At 33.9% G+C, this 27,689-nt stretch overlaps 1 protein-coding gene across 3 annotated transcripts in view; it reads right to left on the bottom strand.

Annotated features, from left to right (window-relative positions):
* Positions 1-24,845, bottom strand: part of LOC111051772 — a 42,773-nt gene extending 17,928 nt beyond the window's left edge. Inside the window, exons 1-3 of one of the 3 annotated variants that reach the window (XM_039420397.1) lie at positions 24,455-24,845; positions 20,974-21,170; positions 1,032-1,168 (exon numbers count right to left, since the gene is read on the bottom strand). In XM_039420397.1, the coding sequence (XP_039276331.1) occupies positions 1,032-1,168; positions 20,974-21,170; positions 24,455-24,564 (444 nt within the window). In that variant the 5' untranslated portion in view covers positions 24,565-24,845. Of the gene's footprint in view, positions 1-1,031; positions 1,169-2,314; positions 2,813-10,110; positions 10,332-10,357; positions 10,513-20,973; positions 21,171-24,454 lie in introns of those variants that run through there. The other 2 variants (XM_022338327.2, XM_039420396.1) reach the window with 2 other exon arrangements.
* Positions 24,846-27,689: the final 2,844 nt, after the last annotated feature.

Below are 27,689 nucleotides of genomic sequence, written 5' to 3'. Positions count from 1 at the left end.
ACTTTTCAATAAAATCTTTTCAAGGACAGTCAAGATCTCAGCTAAGACTTTTAGCCACGTTAATAGTGGTAGCCTATCATTAACTATCACTCAACATTTTTCATCCTAATTTTTGTACCTCAATATGATAAGGCTCCGTTTGCTCTACAACTTATTTGTCTGTAACATTTATGCTTGTTACAAAAGAGAAAGATTCAAAAATCTGGTGTGGCGCACTCACACAACTTTTCTTTCCGTTATGAAAATTGATCACCTGACACTAGTGTTCACGCGCATCTCAAGTCTACTATTCAGAGATCTGAGCCAGCTGGTGACAGGACAATAACGCTGGAGACACACGAGGTCTGCTATCCCTTCATAGTGAATGATTTAATAGAGTCAACAGTTGTCAACAGTTTACAATATTGAATAATCACATTTTCTCAAATTTCGAGCTTATTTTCCATTTTAGGTGAAAATGTTACCGAAAATTAATTGTAGAGATGTTCATGCTCAATCTATTCCACTTGAAATTTTTTGTTTAAATTGTATCTGAAGCCTGATAATTGGGAATCTAGAATCAAACTTTGCATAGATGGGGCGGAGCTCCTGAAATTTTTATAGATATGGGACTGATGGCAGTGATAGAGCTTATCAATGACTATTTTATGTATAAATTTGATCAAAATCGTTGGAGCCGTTTTCGAGAAAATCGCGAAAAACCTTGTTTTTGACAACATTTTCGCCATTTTAGCCGCTATCTTGAATTGCATTTGATCGAAATTGCTCGTGTCGGATCATAATATTGTATGGACCTTGAGTTCCAAACTTCAAGTCATTCCGTTAATTGGGAGATGAGATATCGTGTACACAGTCATACATACACTCATACACACATAGGCCTACAGACCAATACCCAAAAACCACTTTTTTGGACTCAGGGACCTTGAAACTTATAGAAATTTAGGAATTTGGGTAACTTAATTTTTTTTGGAAAGCAATACTTTCCTTACCTATGGTAATAGGGCAAGGAAAGTAAAAAAGAAATGTACCTGAGTATTGAAAGCTGCTATTTGCTGGGACAGGGCTGTGATCCGATTGAAGAGCTCTGTCTGATTCTTTTGCAACTCTCTGGAGATCGAATGACATTTTTGTAGAGTATCTGGCACTCCCTGATTTCCAGCAACCACTGCAAAGAGAAGAATCAACATGATTTTAAATTCTATGATGCAAGTACACTTAATTTAGTATGAATACAATATCATATAACAACACACACAACACAATACAATATACATAAAAGAAATCAAAAAACACAATCAAAAATAAATTTCTAATAAAATACAAAAACAGGATTCATGGCGGGGTGTGCTGAAAAGAAAGAAAGGAGGAAAAATACCTAGCCAACTATGGTTTCCCATGTAATAGACAGGTAGAGGGTATAAAATTAAGAAATGAAGGGTGAAGAGGAGAAGAAAAGGGAAGTATTGGAGAAGAAAGTTGGAAAAAAGAGAAAAAAATGAGCAAAATTTGTAAACGAGTCCACTTTCAACAAATGTATCTAAAAGAATTGGCTTTGCAAACAGTAGTTTGAACAGAAATCTCGAGATTCATACGTCGATATGAAAGAAAAAGATACTGTATGTCCAGGTTTTTATTTCTAGTTTAGTATATACGAGAAGAAGATTTGCTTCTTCTAGTTTAATCATATGATACATGGATGCCATAATACTGAAATATATTATTAGTACTGTAACAATAACATTTTATTCTATAGAATATTTCAATTTTTCATTCATTTCCTTCATGGGAGGGGTTTGATCATTTTTATTAGAAAGATTTTCAGACAAAACTCAATTTCAAGCACAGTTCAAATTTTAACTAAGAGCAAGAATAATTTGTGATAAATCATCGTTTTTGGTTTTACTGATTAGAATAGTCTTCAATAAACATGATATTCTATTATATCTGGTTTCATGTGATATTCACAAGATTCACTGGTTATTGACCTAAATCAACATTGATTTAGCTGATTCATCAACTATCGTTAGATCAATAATATTGCTCCCAACAGCATATAGACTAGTATAGTTCCTTTTTCAAATGTATGAACTCAGGGCTACTTTCTTGTAGTTATAAAATAATATTATAGTACCCTTTGAAATTAATAAAATAATTGAATAAGAATACGAACTATAACTACTAGTTTCGGTGAAAATTTTATTTAAAATAACAAGACTATCAGTAAACATTTATTTGAAATTTATTTTATAACCTGACGATGTTGTGATCACCATCTATAGCACATCAGAACCAAGGTGTTCTAGTACTGTACCTTGATCGAGCTGCGTGCGCAGAAACGTGGCCTGTTCGCGAACATCGATGAACAGCCACATAACCGTAGTGGTCGCCAACACACACGCGAGCACGAGCAGCGCAGTACACGCACGCAGCATGGACGCACATGTGCGTCGCCTGATCAGATAGCGACCCGATGCCCTTACTCCCGCCCCCCGCATACCGCCACCAGTCCACATCTCCTCATCTGTGCTTTCAGACAGCAGCTGGTCACCTGAGCCGCGTTTGCCGCCCCCGCTACCGCACCGCTTACCGCCCCCGGCCAGCGCATCTAGCTCTTTGCGTTTCCGCATCTTTTTGCCGCCTCCAACTCGCAACGGCACGTTCACTCGCGTCGAGTCCATCGTCATGCTACCGCCTCCACTGCTACCGCCCCCACTAACACAACCGCCTCCACTCACCTCTGCCACTGCATAATTCACAAGGACCGCTCACAACTCGCCTCTAATCGGTTACATCAACTATTGGAGCCACGCTACATAGAACAAGAAGGTAGAGGTCACGCGTATGTCCCAACTGAATTTTTTTTAAATTAAATATTAAATGAAAAAGACTAAGAAATTGTATGTGATTGAATACAGATGTGGTCTGTGGTTTTTGACAATTTCTTAGTCTTTTTCATTTAATATGAATAATTACCACAATTTCAACTCCTCAACTACACAGAAAGTGAATTTGTTTTGTTCAACTAAATTTTCCTCCACTACTTCCAAAAATTGATAATTTATAATAGAGTAGGCCTATTTTAATAAGGCTACCTGGATTGTTTAATTAATATAGAAATAACTACATAGTAATTTGATTGTTTGGTATGAGATTTTGTTGTGTTTCTCCATGATTGAGAGAATAAGACGTTGATATTGTCAATATAGTGGTATTTGAAGTTGAAAGAATAGGACTTTGTAGTTGAAAGAATAAGACGTTGATATCTATATAATAAGAGAGAGTAGGGTTGTGTTTGTTCGTGTGTTCGTTTGTTTGCATCAAAACATGTCAACTTGTGGATTGCATACCGGAAAAACGGGAATGATTTAGATCTCCAAATTTTGCACATAGATTCTAAAAATATCAATTTCGTGCACCTGGAAGCCCAAATTTTGATTTTCCTTCTAGATTTTTCAGAATTAATGTTCAAATTTCATTAATGGTACATTCAATTTCATTGAAAAATCACCAAATCATATAGTCGAAATTAAAAAAGGAACATCTGTTTCTATATTGCTTTCTACCTGGAAAACATAGTTTTGAAACTTCGTTTTCCTGATGCAATGTTTAGGCCTACACGTGGCATGGATTATTAATTTTTCAGCTAGAACAATTTTTGAGACAAAGTACTAAATAAACGTCTACAGTTTCATCAATGCTGTATCGGCAATATGAAAACGCATGCAGTTAATATGTCTTTGAATGAAGGTGTTGTTATTTACATAGAGAAATTATATTCTTCCATTTTTTATTTAATTAAAATTTCAAAATTATTCGAGCCCTGATAGAATGACTGACTCACTGTACAATCAGTCGAAAATTATAATATTGGAATGAGGGGTATTTTGGCAAGCTGAGCAAAAAAATAAGGTCATATGCACCTTTTTGTTATATCTTCAAATGAAAAATGAGTTTTGTGGGGTATCAAAACTCCCTCTGAAAGGGAAACTATTCAACTTATTCTATCTTTTAGTAAAATAAAAATGATCATCCATCCATGTATCATCTTCTATACTATAATAAAGGAAAGAACTGGATTATAAACGTAGCCTATACAGGTGTTAAGTATAGGGAAATTATGTTTGACGCATTATCACGTCAGAACTACTGGACTGATTAACTTGAAATTTTGCATATAGATTCTTGCTTAACTTAAATTCTTCAAGATTTGATTACATCAAGTTTTCAGTTTGTCAAGTTTTCAATTATTTGTCATGCTTCCAGTGTGTATGGAAGCAGCAGAAGATTTCTCTTAAAAGGGAAATTAGAAGATAGGTATGATTGGGGATCCTTTTAGAATGATAAAACAGGTTTTCCGTCACACCCAAATTTTTTCCGCCATTTTGAATCCAACTTCTTTTTTTTAATTGAAAGGTGGTCATACTGATTTACTTGAAATGCAGCATATAAATTCTTAATGAACCGAGGATTCTTATAGGCCTATTTTGAATTCTTCTAGATTTCATTACGTCAAGTTTTAAGGAAGACCCTTGCGAAGCACGGGTTACCTGCTAATTGTCAATATAGTGGTATTGACAATATCAACGTCTTATTCTTTCAACTACATAGTACACTTTTTCAACTTTTCTACATAAACACTACTAGTTCCAGCTTTCAAGCCATTTTCAACTGTCCTTTAAAAAAAATATTCAAACGTCTTTTTTTTCAAAAAAATTATACAAAAATAATTTTTTCAAAAGTCATACTAACTTGAAAATAGCTTGAACGCTGAAACTAGTACCGTAGTATTTATATAAAATAGTTCAAACAAAGGGTACTATGTATTTATTTTTATATTAATTAAATAAATAATTTGATTGTTATTATCGGTTGCTAAAAAGTGGGATGCTAAAAAAGTGTACCGACAATCTGTACTGAACTGTTTTCGAACTTCTGTTGTTGACTTTGTGTTCATTGGAATATTATCAAAGAGTTATAAAATAATTATTGTCTGTAAATTTTCTAACTGTATACCTCTCAAATAACTAAATAGATAGAGAGGTTCTTATATTTATGTACTTGATGAAATGTGATGTTGTGAAAATTGAAATAAATAAATTAAAAATTAAATTGAAAAATTGCATAAAGTATTAGGGCAAGACCACATTATGCGTTTTCAGGCGAGTCGGTAAAGCAGGAAGCTCTCCGATTGGCTGATTATCAGCTGATTCCCGAACGCCAAACCCAATCAGTCAATCGAAGACTTTCCTGCCCTACCGACTCTTCTAAAACGTCTAAAAAACTCCCAATGTGGTCTTGCCCTAATACTTGATGTAACCGATAATAACCCATCCCATACAATCAAATTATTAATTCAAGTAATATAGAAATAAATACATCCTTCAAGTCACGCTACATGATAGCCTGTAGAGAAATCCACAAAATAAAAATTATAAAACAATATTGTATTTGATTTTTAGAATGTATTTGTTTGTTTATGTTTATTCATTTTAATTTGAATAAAGAAGGGTTTCAGTGTTTGATTTCTATTTTCAGTCATTTATTGCAAGGGAGACTACAGGAAAGGGAATATAATAAATATTAGGGCATTGAGAAAGATCCGGGTTGTGAGGTGGAAATCGATTGGATTCAACTTTAGTTGGAGTGACTTAATCAAGAATTTGTGACGTCAAACCGGAAAATCAATGCTATTATTATAAATAGACTACTACTTCCCACTGTACTGAGTTGTATGGTTGTATTCAAAGGTACCGCTCGATAAGTTCTAAAATAGAAATTCCTATTCAAGAAATAAATGGCTTCATAATCGTTCAATAGAAATTTATTATTGTTGAGACTAGAATTGAATAGTTTCGCTACAAAATTCCGTAATGAATTTGAAACGCAAATGTTTCAGATATGATGGATCTGTGCATTTTTGTAAAAATAAAAATAAATAAATACAAAAATGAATGATTTCGCTCCAACCCTTCTGAATAAACTAAAAATTATGAATCAGGGCTACTTTGTTGTATTTATAAAATAGAATTATAGTACCCTTTTAAAATTAATAAAATATTAAAAAACAAGAATACAGTTACGTTTCAATTTGTATTCTTGTTTTTTTTTATTAATTTTAAAAGGGTACTATAATTATATTCTATAAACTAAAAATTATATGTTTAAGATTTGGTGGGTCTGTGTTTTTTCTTAGTAAGAATGAAAATAAGTGAATAAATACATTGGGGGAAGTGTTTTTATACATTGGGGGATATTGTCCAATATGTAAAACTAAATTGGATTTAATATTAACTTAAAGGGAGAGGAGAAATTATTTGTGGAATGAATTTAGAGTAAATTCTACGAAATAGAATACTGTAGTGACCAAGATTGTGTTCCATAATCAACTGAGCATTGAAAATGTGACAAATTCCTCTTTAAGGACTTTAGCACGAAGCACAAAGTGCTATTTTCAATGTGAATTCATGAATGAAAGAAGGTTTATTTGTAAAGCGTCATGAAATAACTAGATGATGGAATTTTAAGTAACTAATACATTCAAGTTTTAACTGTGAATCCTTGGATGGAAGGTTTATTCATAAAATGTCATGAAATGACTAGTAGAGTAAATAACTAATACATTAAATTTTTAACTGTGAATACTTGGATGGAAAGAGGCTTATCTATAGAACGTCATGATATTACTAGAGTGATGGAATTTTAATCAACTAATACATTGAATTTTCAACGGTGAACCCTTCGATGGAAGGAGGTTCATTTTAAAACTCCATGAAATTACTATTGGAGTGATGAAATTTCAACTAATACATGGCATTTTTAGCAGAGTTTAGAGAGATCCTCATGCATAATTGAGTTTGCATGTGTAGTAGGAAAACTGTCAAACAAACTGATTATTATCTAGTAGAATAGCAAGTATGTCAACTGAATATTGTTAGTTATTTTTTATTTTTCCTCGTGACCTTGCTGTGGATATCATGCATGAGTAAACCACATTCTGATACCTAACATAATTCATAGAAACGGTACCATATACAGATTTGAATGAAGTGTTGAAAGTTTTGATTAAGCAGAAATGAATCAATTCATCCTAACTCCGATAAATAGATAATGTTTTCATTATCATTCAATTTATTTAATATTACATAAAGTAACATTACACATATGCAAGCTCTTTCGAGCATGACCGAATATGGGAGCATCGAATACATACATATAATAGTTTCCTAACTCATGAATTCTAAGAGAAAAATATTCATCAGCAGTTTTTATGCATTTCACCATTAATTACAGAGGATAACTAGTGCCCTTATTTTATTGTATATAAAACACTACTAAAAATAATCATTATTCGGGTATTTTGGATATCCAATTGTAAAAAGGAAAAAATTCATTAGCATTAATTCCAGCATTGATTTTTAGTAACAACTACCACATAATTAGTGTATTTGTATATTTTGTATTTTTGGCCTCAAAATTCTCTGAAATAAATGAATTTATTCAATGTGCAGTGATAATTATAATATTCAACTATAATTTGATGTTTTAATCTTACTAAATTCGAAATTTCTAGTTCTTATATATATATTTTTTAGAGAAAAACTGAGTTTGAACTTTCAAGCATAACCTATTTCTTTGGACATTCATTATCAAAATTTGGGAACAGAATAGTTTTGGGCCAAGCCTGTTGTTCTATCCTAAACATATTCATTTTAGGAGTTGTGAGTTGTTAGTGGCCTCAATATTCTCTGAAATAACTAAATTTATTTAATGTGCAGTGATAATTATAATATTTGACTATAATTTGATGTTTCAATCTTACTAAATTCGAAATTTCTAGTTCAAACATATTTTTTAGAGAAAAACTGAGTTTGAACTTTCAAGCATAACCTATTTCTTTGGACATGTTATTCATTATCAAAATTTGGGAACAGAATAGTTTTGGGCCAAGCCTGTTGTTCTATCCTAATCATATTTATATGATTTGTAATAATTGTATCCACTGATAAATAATTAGCATTGGCGTTGATTTCTAATTCCGATGAATTCTATGAGAAAAATAGTGATTAACATTAAATTCAAATAAATTTTAAGCATTTTCTATCTAGTTCTAGTTTCTTTGCGGATGCTAATTTTTCCATAAAATTGTAATCTATATTTATGTTTGTGAAATGTATTCTGAATGGAAATAAACTTTGATTTGATTTGAATTTGAGTTCATTGGCATTAATTTGATGAAGAAAATAAATAGGAATATAATAGATTATCAGAGATTTTTAATTGAGTGTAAAAGTGAATATTTATTGTGATTAGCATTAAATTAAAATCAAGTTTTAGCATTTTCTATCTAGTTCATTAGCATTAATTTGATGAAGGAAATAAATGGGAATACAATAGATTGTTAGAGATTTTTAATTGAGTGTAAAAGTAAATTAATTGTGATTAGCATTAAATTCAAATAAATTTTTAGCATTTTCTATCTAGTTGATTGGCATTAATTTGATGAAGAAAATAAATGGGAATATAATAGATTGTTAAAAATTTTAATTGAGTGTAAAAGTAAATTTATTCTCATGAACTGTATTAAAAAATTATTTATTAGCATTGATTTCAATATTTATTTATAGTAGGCTACTAACTATCAAAATCATCACTAGCTCTGATTTGATTTATTGATTCATTCTGTAATGTACCAGATTATTTGACACATATTCTCCAGTCCAATTTTACTTGTCATGAGTTTTCACCACCGTCGACACTTTTAATTTTTAAACAATGGATGCTCTCGGATTGTGAAAATTCATGTCAAATAATCGGCTACATTACAATACATTAAGTACATCATCAAAATTATAGGGAGAGAAAAATAATGTAACCCTGTGCTATTCCTCTCCCAAATTTAGATAAGGTTACACATAGTCTGAAATGAATATATTTATTTGAAATATTTAATTATTTATGAGAAATATTTCCTTGTATTCTTACATTGTTATATTTTTGAGCCAAAGCATTTGATAAATTTGGATAATATCTTTGTTTTGTTTTTCTTGTAATATTGTACTGTTGTTTATGAGAAACAATAAATTCTATTCTATTCTGTTCTATTTTTAATAGAAAATAAATTAATCAGGCTAACTAATTTCCATGAATTCTATGAGAAAAATTATGATTTGCATTAAATTTAACTCAATTTTCAGTATTTACACTATCAAATTCATTAACATTAGCATCAACATCATAAAAAATGGGAATACAATACAGATTGCTGGAGATTTTTAATTAAAGATTAGATTAATCAGGTAATATTTATTTAATAAAAAGTAAATTAATCAGGCCAACTAATTTCCATGAATTCTATGAGAAAAATAAGGATCGGCATTGAATTTAACTCAATTTTCAGTATTTACACTATCAAACTCATTAACATTAGTATCAACATCATAAAAAATGGGAATACAATACAGATTGCTGGAGATTTTTAATTAAAGATTAGATTAATCAGGTAATATTTATTTAATAAAAATAAATTAATCAGGCCAACTAATTTCCATGAATTCTATGAGAAAAATAAGGATCGGCATTGAATTTAACATTAATTTTCAGTATTTACACTATCAAATTCATTAACACTAGCATCAACATCATAAAAAATGGGAATACAATACAGATTGCTGGAGATTTTTAATTAAAGATTAGATTAAACATGTAATATTTATTTAATAAAAATAAATTAATAAGGCTAACTAATTTCCATGAATTCTATGGGAAAAATAAGGATCGGCATTGAATTTAACATTAATTTTTAGTATTTACACTATCAAATTCATTAACATTAGCATCAACATCATAAAAAATGTAGGCTATATATTATTAAAAAATATATTTATTTTTAATAGAAAATAAATAATTCAGGCTAACTAATTTCCATGAATTCTATAAGAAAAATGATGATTGGATTTAAATTTAACATTATTTTTTAGCATCAACAGTATCAAATTTATAAGCATTAAATTAATAAAAGAGATTGGGAATACAATACAGATTGCTGGAGATTTTCAATTAAGGATTAGATTATACAGGTAAGGAAGCAAACTTATGAAATTAGGGCACCTCAATATTCAAACTTGAGGTGACTACTATTGAAGTGGACGTAAACGAGTGGGATGATATAATCAATAAGCCAAGGTATCAGATTAACAGAGGGTAGGTCATTGTATGGATTAATTAGCGCCGAAATATTGTGGAGCCTAACGACAATGATAGCCTAATGCATCCAACACAGCACTGAGACGGTGGAGCTTGATTAATGCGTGTGAACTGTAATAGTAGACTATGATAAGAGTAGTAAACTGATAACCGTTGGGATGTTTATAGAGGCGAGACTTGCACGGGACTTGAAGCGATCATTTGCACATTATCCGTCACGGCTCACGGAATCGCCTACACAGCGACAGACGACACTGGCAGCAGACTAGCACATATCACAGGCTCCTGTCAGGCACTTGACAGTCGGGAGCGACAAAAACCCACATTGGCGCTTGCGCTATTGGTATCGATAGTAACACGTTCGATACTAACACATCGATAGAAACACATTCGATACTATAGTAGAACTTTCCCGCCCATTTCCTTGAGTATTCAAAAGGCATACAAGGTAAATCTAAATAGAAAGAAAAATAAAAATCTCAGTACACTTTTTAAATTATTTTATCACAACATGTTTCAACATTGATGTAATTTTCAAGTGATATGAAGTAAATAAATATTGCTGGAAGATTCTTATTTTTGATCATATGTTAGTGTATTCATATGATTTTATGAGCTAGAACTGTAAATTTTGAATTTAAATTTGCATGACTCTATCAAAAATCTGGTGTGGAACACTCACACAACTTTCCTTGCTCATATTTGAAACTATGATCAGACTTCTGTATATGTGTATATATAATATTGTTTTCAGAGTACTTTTTCTTTGTGTGAATTGTGAAATTCGATGATTTTTTTTAGTCGTCATTTTGTTAAAGTCGTCAGAACAGCTGTTCTACAGATGAAATATCTCGACTATGTGATCTTTTTATGAACTGCGCTACCTAGACTACCTACCTCATGCACGAGAAGGAGGTTACTAAGTCCATTTCCCAAGGATGGGGTGGACCCCCCATTGGTTTCCCAGGAAGGAGACTTATGCCAGTTGATAGAGCTGATAAATAACTAAACAGTGTATGAATTTGAAAAAAAATCGGTCAAGTTATTTTTGAGAAAATCGTGAAAAACATGGTTTTATTAGCAATTATCCGCCATTTTTCTCAAGAATATTACAGTGCTCCTGCAATTCTCCCAGAAAAAAACTCATGTCATTTGATAGGGCTTATGGATAGCTATCCATGGTATAAATTTGAAGAAAATCGTTAGAGCCGTTTTCGAGAAAACCGTGAAAAACATGGTTTTTTAGTGATTATCCGCCATTTTTCTCAAGAATATTACGGAGCTCCTGAAATTTTCTCAGAGATGAAACTCATGCCAGTTGATAGGGCTTATAAATAGCTATCCATGGTATAAATTTGAAAAAAATCGTTAGAGTCGTTTTCGAGAAAAACGTGAAAAACATGGTTTTTAGTAATTATCCGCCATTTTCTCCGCCATCTTGAATTGAATTTTATTGAATATCTTATTGTCGGATCCTCATGGTATAAGGACCTTAAGTTTAAAATTTCAAGTCAATCAGTTAATTAGGAATGGAGTTATCGTGTTCACAGACATACACACATACACACACACACACACACACACACACACACACACACACACACACACACACACACACACACACACACACAGACCAACACCCAAAAACCACTTTTTCGGACTCAGGGGACCTTGAAACGTATAGAAATTAAGAAATTGGGGTACCTTAATTTTTTTCGGAAAGCAATACTTTCCTTACCTATGGTAATAGGGCAAGGAAAGTAAAAATAGGGTTATTGGTGTTATAAATTTAAATCCAAAATTCACAGTCCTAGTTCATAAAATCATATGAATACACTAACATATAATCAAAAATAAGAATCTTCCAGCAGTATTTATTTATTTACTTCATATTATCACTCGAAAATGGCATCAAAATTGAAACATGTTGTAATAAAATAATTTAAAAAGTGTATTGAGATTTTTATTCTTATTTATATTACAAGTAGCCCTATACAGAAATGAGATACATAAGGTGAAACTATTTTCAAGGTCACTTTATTTTTAGGGTAACTGAAAATCTTGTAGCACAATAGACCAGTAGTTCTGTGAACAGTTGACCTCGCGCAGTTATAAACCACAGTTCCTCTAATACTGTCCATCAGAATAAATTCTGTCCTGTCCTGTCGTGTCGACGAGATATCGGTGTATAAACGACTAATGGCTGTTTGGGTTGTTGTATCAACAATGCTAATAATTTGATGTAAACAGCTACCATCAAAAGCTTACCGAGTTGAAAGCAGAGAAAAGTCGGAAGAAAATACTATGCTACTACAAGTTATCAATTGCATGCCTCACTGCATGCAATTAATAGTCCACACAACAGCTGTTTTTTCACTAAGTTACATTGTGATATTGAATTGCATGCGTCATTGCATGCAATTTATAATCCACTCGACAACTGATTAATTATGGATAATACTATAGTCTGATTTTTACTCTAATATTGGCGTATGAGGGAGGCTTCAAAAACTTTGTATATACGTCGACGCGCAATTTAAAAAGGAACATATAACTGTCAAATTTCATGAAAATCTATTACCGCGTTTCGCCGCTATCTTCTATAGAAAGCCGTGGCAGTGGTATATTTTATTTATAATAAAAAAAATTGAAGCAAAGCAGAGAATCGGCAACGCTGTACTCCTATCTTTCTCCACTAGGAGAGGGCTAAGTGTGGCCACTAGTGAGGGCTTAACACGCGAGGGTTAAGTGTAAGAGAGGGCCGACTGCGCCTTAACTTCGCCCTCCCAGGTATAAAATGAAGGCAGTCATTCTATTCTAGCATTAAAACGTGGACCACACTATACACACTTACTAAATTGATGGCATATTTCAATTTTTTTCAAAATTCAAATTCAAAAATTCTTAATTGGTTCTTCAGAAACAATAAATATACAAAAAAAAAACTTTCAGCAAAAATAAAAGAAACCAATCACCTGCAAGGAAAATCCTGTGCGCAGGTGAGAGTTGCTAATACAAATTCGATAGAGTCATTAAGAACTTACAAACGATGAAATAAGAAATTATATAATATAATATTTAATAAAAGAAGATGATGAATAGGTGGAATAAGAGTGAAAGAAAGAAGGAGAAGAGAAAGAAAGAGAGATGGCACACATAGGGTACTATTGAAACAAAGATAAGAGTCACTCAAAAAGTATGTCCTCGATTTTACTGGTAATTATCCATTCAATAGTTCTTTTTTGAGCAATGTAACAGAATTTCGATTAATATGCTCCATAAGGTGATCTAGAATTTTGTTGATTGATTTATTAGCTAGGTAAATGTATTGTCTCTGGCAAACATTAAGATCCATTCTTATATTTTTAAACCTATTTCTGGAAGGTCGTAAATTGAGGTTTGATTAACGAAATAGAAAAATATCTTTATTATTTCTTTATTTATTTTTTAATATATTTGCCCATATGAGGAGCCTTCTTCACATTTTATAATGTATATATATTGTATTTTTGTAAAAGAAGAAGAAAATAAATCAATTTCAATATATAATTGATGGACTGTTGAAACTTTAAACTCGTTGAATAAATATTTTGTTGGATAAAGACGAGGTTTACCTAAAATATAAATATGAAGAAAATAAAAATCTCAGTACCCTTTTTTTTAAATATTTTATCACAACATGTTTCGGTCATTTATGCCATTTTTAAGTGATATGAATTAAATGAATACTACTGGAAGATTCTTATTTTGATCATATGTTAGTTTATTCATATGTTTTTATGAACTAGGACTGTAAATTTTGGGTTTAAATTCGCATGATTCTATCAAAAATGGGGTTATTGGTGTCTAATTGGATTAAGTTTATTATTTTATCTCTGTTTAATTTTGCTGCTTTATAAATGGCATAAAATGATATGAATCATGCGAATTTAAACCCAAAATTTACAGCCTAGTTCATAAAAACATATGATCTACACTAACATATGATCAAAATAAGAATCTTCCAGTAGTATTTATTTATTTAATTCATATCACTTGAAAATGGCATAAATGACCGAAACATGTTGTGATAAAATATTTTAAAAAAGGGTACTGAGATTTTTATTTTCTTCATATTTATATTACAAGTTTACCTAAAATAGTTTTTAATAAGGTGTTTTTGGATAATAAAACGTTTTTTAAAATGAGCTTTCAAAGCAACCCCCCAAGCCCGAATGCCATACTGTAATACAGATTGAGCATATGAGCAGTAGATAAGCTTTGTTATTCTTAGATTATTTAGTTGTTTGATTTGATGAAATTTGTAAATAAGAAATCTTAGTCTCGAAAAGTTCTACTATCGATATTATTCAATGTGCTACTATCGATGTATTATTATCGAAAGCGTGACTATCGATAGGAAGAGCGCGTGCGTCAACTTGGGTGACTGTCGCTCCCCACCGTCAACTAGGTCGAACGCTTCGATCCATTCCCCCGCTCCCCCAGCCCAGCCAGAAAATCAAACACTGCGCATGCGAGTACTCGAGCACGCGCCTACCGAACACATTAATATCATTAACACCTACCCCCCCCCCCCCCACAACACCCAACATCTACCTACGCTGATAAGAACAAAGGTTGGCGTGAAAAGCGACTCCAAGGATAACGTAATCACTCACTAATAACCGGAAGTCTTGACAGAGCCACAACACAAAATCTAAACCATCAGGCCGAATTTTCATAGCACATTCAACATTTCATGATAAATCGACGCAAGGTTGAGGTTTGAGCGGTTTGGGCTATAGTGAGGTCCACGTTATGATGGCAGTATTTGATTTACATTGTTGAACGAACGAAGTGAGGTCCAAGATTCAAGTCGATGGCATTTCCCTTAATGTTTTAATGTTTATATGTTGAGCATTTACGGCGAAAAGCGGTAACAGATTTTCATGAAATTTGACAGGTATGTTCCTTTTTAAATTGCGCGTCGACGTATATACAAGGTTTTTTGAAATTTTGCATTTCAAGGATAATATAAAAGGAAAAAGGAGCCTCCTTCGTACGCCAATATTAGAGTAAAAATCAGACTATAGAATTATTCATCATAAATCAGCTGTCGAGTTGATTATAAATTTGCATGTCATGACGCATGCAATTCAATATCTCAATGTAAAGGTGCGTACAGATTTACGCGCCGTCAACATGAGAAATTCACTTTTAATCAGCTGATGCCAAGCTTTTTATATCAGATTATATCTTATAACGTTTCTGTAAAAATACAGATATAGTCAGCTGATTAAAAGTGAATTGCTCATGTTCGCGACGCGTATATCTGTACGCACCTTTACTTGGTAAAAAATCAGCTGCTGTGTAGACTATAAATTGCATGCCTCATTGAATGCAAATTTATACACTATTAAATGAACTATTGATTGCGTGCAATAACGCATGCAATTAATAACTAAAACAACATAGTATTGTCTCTCGAACTTTCTCTGCTTTAAACTCGGGCTGTCCTTTTGCCAGTATGTCTTGAAGTAGATTCGCTTTTGATGTTAGCATTTTTGATACACCAACCACAATAGCCATTAGCCGTTTTCACACCGATATCTCGCCGACACGACATACAGACAGGATTTACTCTGATGGACAGTGTAAGAGGAGGCTGCGGTTTATAACTGCGCGAGGTCTACTGTTCACAGAACTACTAGTAGGCTACAAAGATTAGTCATAGAGTTGAAAAAAGAGTTGCTGTACATATGTGTTACTCTGCTCAGGAGTTCCGAGGGCACTATGATGGTAGATAATAAAATCATTTCATGATTGTTTAGAGACATGACAAGACAGAATACCCCTTTTACAAGAGGTCAGTGGATGCAATTAAATAAATAAGTAAAATTCAATTCAAAATGAGTCATAATTCAAATGACTCAAAATGAGCGACCTACAACATGGTCAATCTATAGTGAAGTCTATAGATTGACCATGCCTCAATTTTATATTACGATTGCTTTAATGATAATAATATTGAGGGTAATGTCCACATAAGCTCTTAGGCTTGTGCGTGGGTAATTGATTGATTGAGTACTTTATTTATGTAGATTACAATGTATACTGGCTTATACACTTATATACAATAGCTTACAATACAGCAAAATTATAAATGAATTTACATAATATAGACTAAGAAAATAATTATTGAACTGTATATGATATAAAAAAGCAATTTGCAATATAATAACAATAGATAATTATATTGTTATACATCTACATAAATTGGCGGAGCTTTGGACATATCAATGTCCATTCTTCGGAAAGAATATTAAAAATATCCTCCCCACTAACTCAGTGAGAGGGATGATTATGAGAGATGACAACTACTTTCTAGGTAGTCGGGACCGACGGCTTATCGTCGCCTGTCTTGTAACAATCATCAATAAAATTCTATTTTATAGATTTGCATATTCTATTTTATGCAAACACTAATTTTCACTACAAAATGCTTATTATAACTGATCAGTATAATGGAACCCTGATTCGGCCCTGAATCTGTTACTATTTTTCATCAATTACGTTTTTTTATCAATTGCATTTTCTTTGCCAATGCTGTTGTAAAGTGCTATTAAAAGTTTCATACACCAGTCATGCTGTTGTAAAGAGCTATTAAATGTTTCATACATCAGTCATGTTTGATATTATAGGAAATTTGGTTTGTGGATTTCCTATGATAAAATAGATTAAATAAAAAACTGGATGAATGTTTTAATGTAGAGATGACAAAATTGAACTGAGAAAATATAAAATAAACTGATACAATTTATAAACAAACTAATGCAAGTTGGAAACAGGTTGTTAATCACAGGTGACAAATATCAGATGATTCACCACAATATCCTACACTCGCCACTACAACATTTTTGCAAATGGAGAGGAACAATCCACTACCTCCGTAAACAAAGCCGTAGTGCATTCGTGTGACGTCAGCACAGGTAGGGCTCCTACACCAATAGAAATTTGTTGATTTCAGCTGATCTATATCAGCTAGTGTTTTTATTGGTCAAGGAGCCCTACCTGTGCTGACGTTACACGAATGCACTACGGCTTTATTCACGGAGGTAGTGAACAATCCCACAGTTGCTGATTTTATTTCACAAACATTTTGATTAATGAAAATCTTTGGCGAGTATTCACCAATCTAGGTTACACTAAAGTAACTAGTAGTTCTGTGAACAGTAGACCTCGCGCAGTTATAAACCACAGCCTCCTCTTATATTGTCCATCAGAGTAAATCCTGTCTGTATGTAGTGTCGGCGAGATATCGGTGAGAAAACAGCTAATGGCTGTTGGTGTTGATGTATAAAAAGCTAACATCAAAAGCAAATCTCCTTCAAGACATACTGGCAAAAGGACAGCCCGAGTTCAGCATAGAAAGGTCGAGAGACAATACTATGTTATTTTAGTTATTAATTGCATGCGTTAGTTCATTTAATAATTGCATTCAATGAGACATGCAATTAATAGTCCACACAGCAGCTGATTTTTTACCAAGTTAAATTGAGATATTGAATTGCATGCGTCATGGCATGCAATTTATAATCCACTCGACAGCTGATTTATGATGAATAATTCTATAGTCTGATTTTCACTCTAATATTAGCGTATGAAGGAGGCTCCTTTTCCTTTTATATTATCCTTGAAATTCAAAAATTCCAAAAACCTTGTAAATACGTCGACACGCAATTTAAAAAGGAACATACCTGTCAAATTTCATGAAATTTATTGCTGCGTTTCGCCGTAAATGCGCAACATATAAACATTTAAACATAAAGAGAAATGCAAAACCGTCGACTTGAATCTTAGACCTCACTTCGCTCGGTCAACTATATAAACCATGGTTTCATAGTTACTGTAGGTTACACCACCTAAGAGAATCTGGCACTACATGTTGACAATCTTACATACGATAACTCTACAATCTACTCACTCAATCGAGAAAGAATTATTCTACTGACTTTACAAGCTGAATTAAATAAGCTTCAACTTGAGTTTCCAGTGGACTAATTTAGGAATTAACCAGATCAAGTTTTTTGAAATAGCTTATTCTACTACAGATTTGAATGTGACATTTCATCTTGATAATTTAAGTATAGCTTAAAAAATCTGAAAGTTGGAGATAATCGGGTGGTGCGAATGTTAAAATTTGTTTAATAATATAGACCTACATTATTATTTTTTAAATGTAAAAAACGGACGAAAAGCTTAAATTTGTCGTTGTTGAGTGTCGTTGAGACTTTTGACCCAGGCTCAACTCACACTCACGCGACTCAGGTCGAGAAGAGACTCGACTCTAGTCGAGAGCATGTGTTTCCAAATGGTGACACTCAGACCAATCGATTCTAGTCTCCGCGACTGTCTTCATTTGAAAACACATGCACTCAACTAGAGTCGAGTCTCTTCTCGACCTGAGTCGCGTAGGTGTGAGTTGAGCCTTAGATTCAAATTATTGTAGGTAGCCTAATGGAATGGTGGTAATTTCAAAAAAAAATTTATTTGGAAATTTAATTAACAATAATATGATCTACATCTTTCTCGGTCTTTCTTGGCCAATAATTGCCTACGTCTTTCTCGGTTTTCTTGGCCTGTAATTGCTCATAAAACAAAAACATTTAGAGCATGATGTTCCAGTATCTGGTTGGGCCTATATGATTTTTTGTGACCTTGAAAGTGAACTTCTCTCGCAGACTATTATAGAATAGTACGGGACGTTTTCTATTATTACGTTCACCGATCGTATTGAAAATTTATTTGGTATAAGATACGCTCAAATTATTAAGTGAGTTTTGATTGAATAATTTCTTCCTAGTGAGCTCCTATTGTTTATGAAAAAAACGAAAGTAATGAATCCTTCATCATTTCCAAAATGAGTTAAATAATATGAATCCCCGAGATGTCATCCATTCATACTTTTCCGAAATTTTGCTAGCATTGATTCAAGTTTCATCTAGCTAAAAAAAGTTCCTTCCAAAATGTTTATTCGTGACTCCAATCTTAATTTTGCTAGCATTGATTCAAGTTTCTTCTAGCTAAAAATTCCTTCCAAAAGTCTTTTCGTGACTCCAATCTTATCTAGCTAAACAATTCCCTCCAATTTGTTTTCTTTGATTACCCTGGAACTTTTTTCTTTGACTAGTTTCATCTAGTCAAAGGTGCCAAACAGTTCTCTCCAATTTCTCTAATTTGATCACCCTAGAAATTCCCATAGCTGGACCTGATGGCAGAAATAAGAAAGCACGCTTCAGAAATTTAGTAGCTGCAAGCCAATTTGCAAAAACTCCTCAATGTGAAAATGTAATCGCCTGCGGAGTTTAGCATATACTCGAACAGTGCTTACTGTTATTCAGCGATAGTAATAGTTGTATACTATGTTTGTATCATTGGAGAGGAAATGTTTGTATCATTGAAGAGGAAATAAATAAATCTGAATTTGAATTTACTTACTGTGGAACCTCATTCGAATATTGAGGATGAAATTTCACGTCATTTTTCTTCCTATGGTTGAATGAGAAATTTGAAAAAATTGCTCAGAAAATCTGGCAAAGCCGATATTAGAATAGAATGACTCTTTAAGGCTGTGCAAATTACTATCGAAACTTCGCCAAGTCAACAAATTAAGGCTGTGCAAAGGCTAAAAATAAACTTTTTACTCTTGATATTTTTCAAAGTTTTTTGATTTGTATATCATCAAGCTATCAAAATGAAAAAGTTTTCTCAGGAAAACATTTTTTTTTCTGATCATTACTTTTTGAGATATGAGCGCCTAAAGTTTAAATTTTTGGGACAGAACATTTCAAATTCGGTAAGAGATAAATCCTTGAGATTTAGAGGATAGATTCTTCATGGTATTTTTGATCTAGTAAAACACAAATTTTCTGAAAATATAAAATTTTAAGATAGTTATTCAATTTACTAAAAATAACAAAAATAACTTTCAGTTGAGTTATTTTTTGGTTATTTCTGGTGAATTGAATAACTTTTCCAAAAATTGATATTTTCAGGAAATTTTTGTTTTACTAGATCAACAATACCATGAAGAATCCATCCTCTAAATCTCATGGATTTATATCGTACCAAATTTGAAAAGTTCTGTCCCAAAAATTCAAAACTTCAGTCGCTCATATCTCAAAAAGTAATGATAGGAAAAAAATGTTTTCCTGAGAAAACTTTTTCATTTTGATAGCTTTATGATATACAAATCGAAAAACTTGGAAAAATATCACGAGTAGAAAGTTTATTTTTAGCCTTTGCACAGCCTTAATTTGTTGACTTGGCGAAGTTTCGATAGTAATGTGCACTCTACCACTTAGGGTAAACGCACACTAGCACGGCCGAGACCAAGAACAGTACTGGTCTGGAATAGCACGGCCAAAACCTCGACCAAGACCAAGAAGACAGTTTTATTTGTAAAAGTACTAAAACAACAGTCCTGGTCGCAAACTGGCCTTAGGCAGTGCGCGTTGTTCTATAACAGCTGATGGAAGCCTGGCCGCAACGTCAAGCCAGTCTCACGCTAGGTCTGTGCGACCAGAGTGTAGTGCTGTGGTCGTGCGTCTGTCTTGCGTTTGTCGTGTCGTGGTCTGACTAGTGCGCGTTGCTCCATATAACTTCAGGTTGTCCTGGCTGTAAGTTCTTGGCCGTGCTAGTGCGCGTTTACCCTTGGACACGATATTACATCGTCTAGAAGCTCGAGTTTCAACTTTCTTCCAAGAGAATAATAAAAAATTCACTCACCACTTTGCACAGTCCTGTCAAGTCGTTGAATTTCAGCATTGAGAACATACGCAAGCCATGTGAGTGCGATCACCCAAACGAAGAGGACAGAGCATGTCATAAACGCAACCAACAATTTGCTTCCCGGTCCTTTACATGAGCAAAACTTCCCGACTGTAATCATGTCATTCTTTTGAGATGCATTTACTCTCCGTTTTCTGGAACAAATTGAAAGATTCAACGATTTAGAAACATAGAATTTGATCCTGATTTACGATGAGCATATACGTCAAAAATGTTAGATATTTGAATAAACGAAAAAAGGATTTTAATCATTAGTCAAGACCATCTTTAATTACCAAGAAAGATTGTGAGCAATCTTCCATCTATTACAGTAAGGTTGTAAGTTCCACGGTATTTAGATGAAAATAAAATATTTATCTTCTTCTATATACCATGGTGAGGTCCACGTTATAATGGCAGTATTTGATTAACATTGGTGTTGAGCTATCCTTGACTATCATTCGACAAAGCAGATGGCGTTATCACTTTCTAGCTCCGCAACGTAAGCCAGATCGTATTTCAATTATGTAGAATCCTCTTGACATACACCAAGCATAGGAGGATGTAATGGCTGATGACCGTCAGTCCACCAAGGCGAGAAAAAGATGGGTTTGCAGCGGGCAAGATGGTCGCTGCCTGTTAAGATTCTCACTTATGCACAACCCACTTTTGCAGCCTCAGCAGCTCCTGCCGAGTGACTCCAAAGGAGCAATCAATAGGTGATGTGGCAATGGACGAGAGCGTGATACATAATCACAAGGTACTTCTCAGTCACCAGGCCCCTCATCTTGAGCAGGAGGAAGCAAATGGGGGAGAGTTGGCTGATTACCTGCTGTATATGACCATAGAGAAACAATAGCGTAAGTAGATATCCCATGGTATAGGGAGTTTATGTCGTAACTTTTACTGTTATCTCACGCCGATAGTCCACGTAGTTCTTTCCCTTAAAGCTGTGTGACACTGGTATAGTGATGTGGGTTGGGCAAATGCCCAGTGGGCAGGACATTTATAAATGGGCATTTGCCCGGGCATTTGCCCAAAGCAGTTTTAAATGCCCAAAATGTGGGCATTTATGGAAAAGTGTCTTTTTTTACTTTTTACTATTTTTTATTGTTACTAGAGCTTCTAAAACATAATATAAACTATTAATTAAACGTAAAGTTTTTGGATGAAATAAAAATGCCTTAATTTGCAGTTGTTCTGAGGGCATTTAAAATTAAGTGCTTAAATAAAATAATTTTAAAAGCAAAGGGTACTTTAATTTCTATGATTATGCCTTAATTTGTTGATGTGTAGGCCTATAATATGTTTGATAAAAAAATGTTAAAAAAACAATACCCAAGTATTGTTAATAATAATTTAATTATCCTGTGCAATTGTCAATAACACTTAATGGCAATGGTGTATATCTAGCTTGAATAAAACATTTGAAGGATTGAGTTAGGACTGCAGACTGCTGTAGGAGTTTCATATGGTGTGAACAGTGAGTATTGAGTGCGGTTGATAGTCGAGGGGGGGGGGGGTCTGAGCAGCCATTGTGCTGTGATCTTTGATTGTATTTTTGTAGATAAAATAGTGTATGCAACGGTTGTATTAGGCCTTTAAACCACTCGTGAGATATTTAGAGCACTCGCTGCGCTACGCTTGCTCGTGCTCTAACTTACATCTCACTCGTGGTTTAAAGGCTCTCATTCCGTTGCATAAACCGTCTTAATCAACCGTTGCATAAACTACTAAAAAAAGTACATATATAAAAAAGCACAAAAGTCACTATCAGTCAATAATAACACAAATGAATACAGTAAAATATAGTGTAAAAACACTAAGAAACTTGTGATCCTATGAAACTGTGAAAGCTGTTTCCAGCTCACAAAATGTAAGTTTCTTATTGTTTTTCAATTTATATTTTACTGTTTTCATTTGTGTTATTATATATAATATATATAATGCATCTATGTACATACAATGGCTAAAACATTATTAATTTGTCTTTAAAAGAGATAAATGCCCAAAATGCCTGGGCATTTATGGGTTTTGGGCATTTGCCCGGGCATTTATATCAGGCATTTGCCCCGACTTATAAATGCCCAGGCATTTTACATCACGACTGGTAGTCTCTCATATTGTGCCGTTCATACACTCTCACCCGACGAAAACAGTAAAAATCTACAATAATCGACGTGAGATAACAGTAAAAGCTACGACATAAACTCCCTATACCATGGGATATCTACTTACTTTATTGTTCCTCTATGATATGAATTTAGAGCACAAGACAAAACCGAGCAGCTTCAATGGATTTTGAGGGTAACGCAGCTCTCGTGACAAGCTGAAGATGATCCTTAGGTTTTTGTCTTTATTTAGCTGAACTCTACTTTGTCGAATGTTAGATTAGAATAGCAACACTAATGATAATAATCGAATAACTTACTGTCATTATAAAGTTGACCTCAACCTTTTGATTTAGCCTATCGTGATTTTTATTTACTTCTGACCGTATGCGTGCTCCTTGGCTCGGCAAATAGGAGGTGCCGTGTTCGATTCCCGAAATAGAGACTTATCATTGCATAGTAACTTTCATCAAAATTTATTCTAAAGGTTCAATTCCTAAGTGATGACTTTACTACTCTAGCGGGACGACTGTATCAACAGTTTATAACTGGATTTTATTGTATAGTCTATAATATATAATGTCCACTATCAAAACTATAGCAACTGATACAGCTCAGCTACAGTCGTAATTTATGAATTACACATTCAAGGTTATTCAAGGTAACTCTAATGCTACTCTCGTTGACAATAGCCTATTTGCAGCGGCAGAAGTCTTCGGCGTGGTTGACAGCAATTATTTTGGAATTTTCTTCAATTGAGTTACAGTATTATAGAATTGATTAGCACTTTAGTAAACTTGGAATCTCATTAATTTACAATTAGTTGGGCGTATCTAACCTATTGGGGATGCCGTAACTCTTTCTCTCCAGGACTCTCTTACTCAAACTTCCTTATTTTCCTTCATTTTTCTGGCTTTCCCCAAGGAGAATAAGTACCATACTAGTTAAATAATTTGACTGTAAAACTCGTATATTTCGAGTTTGTTGCTGTGTTAAGCTAAATTCCATATGGTCATGGTTCCCAGGTACAGGTACTGTGAGATGTGTTGTGTTGGTCCTATGTATGTTATCTTTTCATTGCATATGCCATGCAAAGTTTGATGAAATGACAATTTTTCTTTACATTTGACCAGAGTTCTAAGAAAGATAATAATTATAGCTTATGCTACTGGTAACTTACCTTAAGGTACCTAATAATTTAAATGCTATGGTAAGCTGCACTAAATGATCATTCTAACAGCATCAACTATTAATACTGACTCTTTGATGTACATATATAACTCTAGGCAGGAATATTAAATATAATAATATATTATTTAATAACTAACCTTCTGAATTTTTTCTTTTTAGTAGGTATCAAAACTTCAGGGATTTCCGATTCTGAATCACTCGTGAAACGTGCCAGAAGTTCATAAGATTCCTTATTATTGTTTCCCATTTATAGAAATTGAACATCTCCATATGAAATCAGTGTTATCACTGAAAACACTTATTGTTTTCAGAAGCAACTTTATCAACAAAATTCAATTCTGATAAGACTTTGATAAACAACTTTGATGTAAGATACAAAATGTTTCATCTTTTTAAAATGTCTCAAATTTATTTAAAATTCAAAAGCAATTTGATCTAAAACAAGAGTAATGAATAATAAATTTTTATCACACGTTTAGGTTAGCTTAAATTTATATAACCTTATTTTATTATTTCATAATTTGATCAGAGATCACAGACAGATGGTCAGCAATAAGCAAAGTATAGATGTTTCCTATATTGATCAACCTTTTTCTGAATAACTTTGTTTGCTCGATTAGAAGGTGGCTGTAATTGATATATTTGAAAACTGGTTTAATCCTATAGTGAGGTCCACGTTATAATGACAGTATTTGATCAACTTTGGTTTTTCTTTCCTTGTATATCATTCGACAAAGCCCGTGGTACTATCCTTTTCTAGGTCCACAACGATGACAATTATGTTTTTGACAGTGTAGAAATATAATTAATTAATGCAGAAAATCGGCATCGCTTTTCTTCTATCTTTATCCACTGCCATTATAAGGTGGACCACACTATAGCCTGATAACGTTGAGTAAATTTTACCAAATTGCAAATTATTTTTCATCATAAAATATGCAATTAAAAACTAGTGAGTGAATTTCACTCATGGTCACCCTTACACCAGGGGTGACCAGTGACCACCCCCTATAAGACCATGGCCTATGAATTAAAATTAAATTTAGAAAAAAATCAGCTCCTGCTTTGCACTCTGCTTTGATGTCAACCTTTTCAAAATCAGGCTCTACCATGGTGAGTGATGCATCGCCTGCCTGGCATGCCAACTAAAATATCTCCGATCACGACCTGTGCGAGACCACCTTGATTCACTTCATAGATATGGTAAATACCACCTGGGATCCTGTGCTGCGAGATCCAAGTGACACTAGTTTGGTTGGGAAATATTTTACTCACTTCCAAGCGGAATTAACGAACTTTTTCCAGATATCTCCAATCCTCATCGCTCTCAGGGACCACATAGGAGACCAAACTGTATGTGAGAAGGCAGTAGAAGTGGTATGAAGATGATCTTGCTGGACTGAAAAGACTGATGTTTGTTCTGAAGAGCAGGTGTGATGGTAGAGATGATTATGACATTGAAAGATATTGATGACTTGCAACGTGCAACGTCGATCTAAAAAAGGAGTTAGAGCAGGCCAGGAAGCTGGCAACAGCAGCAACAATTGAAAATATGCCAAATCACTGTAAGGCAGCATGATAGGTGATTAACTCATATATGGATCCCTGCAAAGAAGGCAGCTAAATTTTGCAAGACCTGATGTGTTCAATCGTTTCTTCATTGAGTTGGTGAACGACATAGTGAGCAAACTGCCTGTTATTGAGAATCCTGTTAAGCTGCTAGCTGCACATGTTCTACCTATGCATGCATGTCTCTCTTTCTTCCGGCCCACCATATTCTACTACTAGTCCTCAGAAAGATAATTATGATCTTTTAAGCCCTCGAAGAGTCCTGATGTGTATGGAATGTCTGCTTACATGCTTTGAGATGTGATAGATGCGATTGCAGATCTTTCTGCAACAGTTGATGACTGTCTGAAAACTGGCATCATTTCAGATTTTTTGAAGACTTCAAGGCCTGTTCCAGTATACAAGAAGGGGTGCCACCAGAGCGTGAACAGCTTCAGGCCAATATCAATGACATAAATTTTTGGAAAGGTGAATCAAGTAGTTATCAAGCCTCATCAACCTGAGTACTCCTTTGAGAGTCGTGGTCTCTTCTCCAGCATGCAGTTTGGATTTCAAAGGAGGACTACTGTTGTTTCTGTGCATCGAGTAGATGAGCAGATTTATTTTGTATTCAAGGATGATGAGTCTTTGTCACTGCTCCATGTGACCTGAACAGAGCCTTTGATTATGTTGAACACAACATCCTCATCAATAAACTCAAATACTATGGGGTTGACGACTTTGCTCTATCCACCTTTGACTCTTATACCTGACGGGAGTGCACAGGTGGTATCTTTGGGTGGGGCAGCTCCCTCTCTACTCCCTGTGAATTTTTAAGTGCCTCAGGGTTCAATAATGGAGCCAATCCCCTTCATAAAATGATCAATGACTTGAACAGCAGTAACTCAACTCTCTTGTTTGTGGATGATACATCACTGATATCATCAGGTGCAGACCTTCAGCTGGTGTTATATTTCAGCAGAACATCTGCAGTCATCAACCCTTTGGTTCCAGATTAATCATCACTTCAAGCTGAATGAAAGCAAAACCCAGCATATCATATGTAGCCTGTCATGATGTATGCCTGGTCATCAAGTCTCTGTGGAGTAGCTAGGCTTTGCTTTGGGCATAAGACTAAGCTAGTCTGGCCACATTAAGAGAGTGACCAAGAAACTGTCCAGAGTTTGTTTCCTGTTGCTGTCATGATGTATCACACCCTCTTCCACTGACATATTACTTATGGTCTACTTTTGTGAGATCGTTCAGCTAAGGTTTTGGACATATTAAATCTATAAAAATGGGCTGCCTGGATAACGACTGCAAGTGAACATCATGCAGAATGCAAGCCTTTTTTTGTTAGGCTAGGTATTTTGACAGTTGTCAGCCACTCCATTTTTCTCTGCCTGATGTAGATACAGAGTAATCAATAGGACTTGGAAACCCTGTCAGATGTGCACCACTACAACACCAGGCATCTGAGAGCTGATTGACATTCCCAGGGTTCACCTACTGAGATTGCAGGTATGCTACAGGAGTTCAGCAGTATGCTTCTTCAAAAGTACCAGCACAGGTGAAGCAGTTGAAATTGGGTGCATTTGAGAGAGTGATGTTCAAATAGATGCTCAAAAGTCAAAGCCCAATACAGTGTCCATGTTGCAATTCTTGAACTTATAAAATATATAATTTCAGAGGTGTTTAGCTCTTAAAGTGATCACCCTTAAACATATATTAACAAATGCATGTTGGAGCTCAATAGCCCAGTTGCACAAAATCCGGTTAAATTTTAAACATGAATTATTTCACGAAAACCAATCAGAGAAGGTC

The sequence above is a fragment of the Nilaparvata lugens genome, chromosome 2 (assembly GCF_014356525.2).
Source record: "Nilaparvata lugens isolate BPH chromosome 2, ASM1435652v1, whole genome shotgun sequence".
Lineage (NCBI taxonomy): Eukaryota > Metazoa > Arthropoda > Insecta > Hemiptera > Delphacidae > Nilaparvata > Nilaparvata lugens.
The sequence above is the reverse complement of the archived record's forward strand: the minus strand, read 5'-3'. Positions and strand labels throughout refer to the sequence as shown.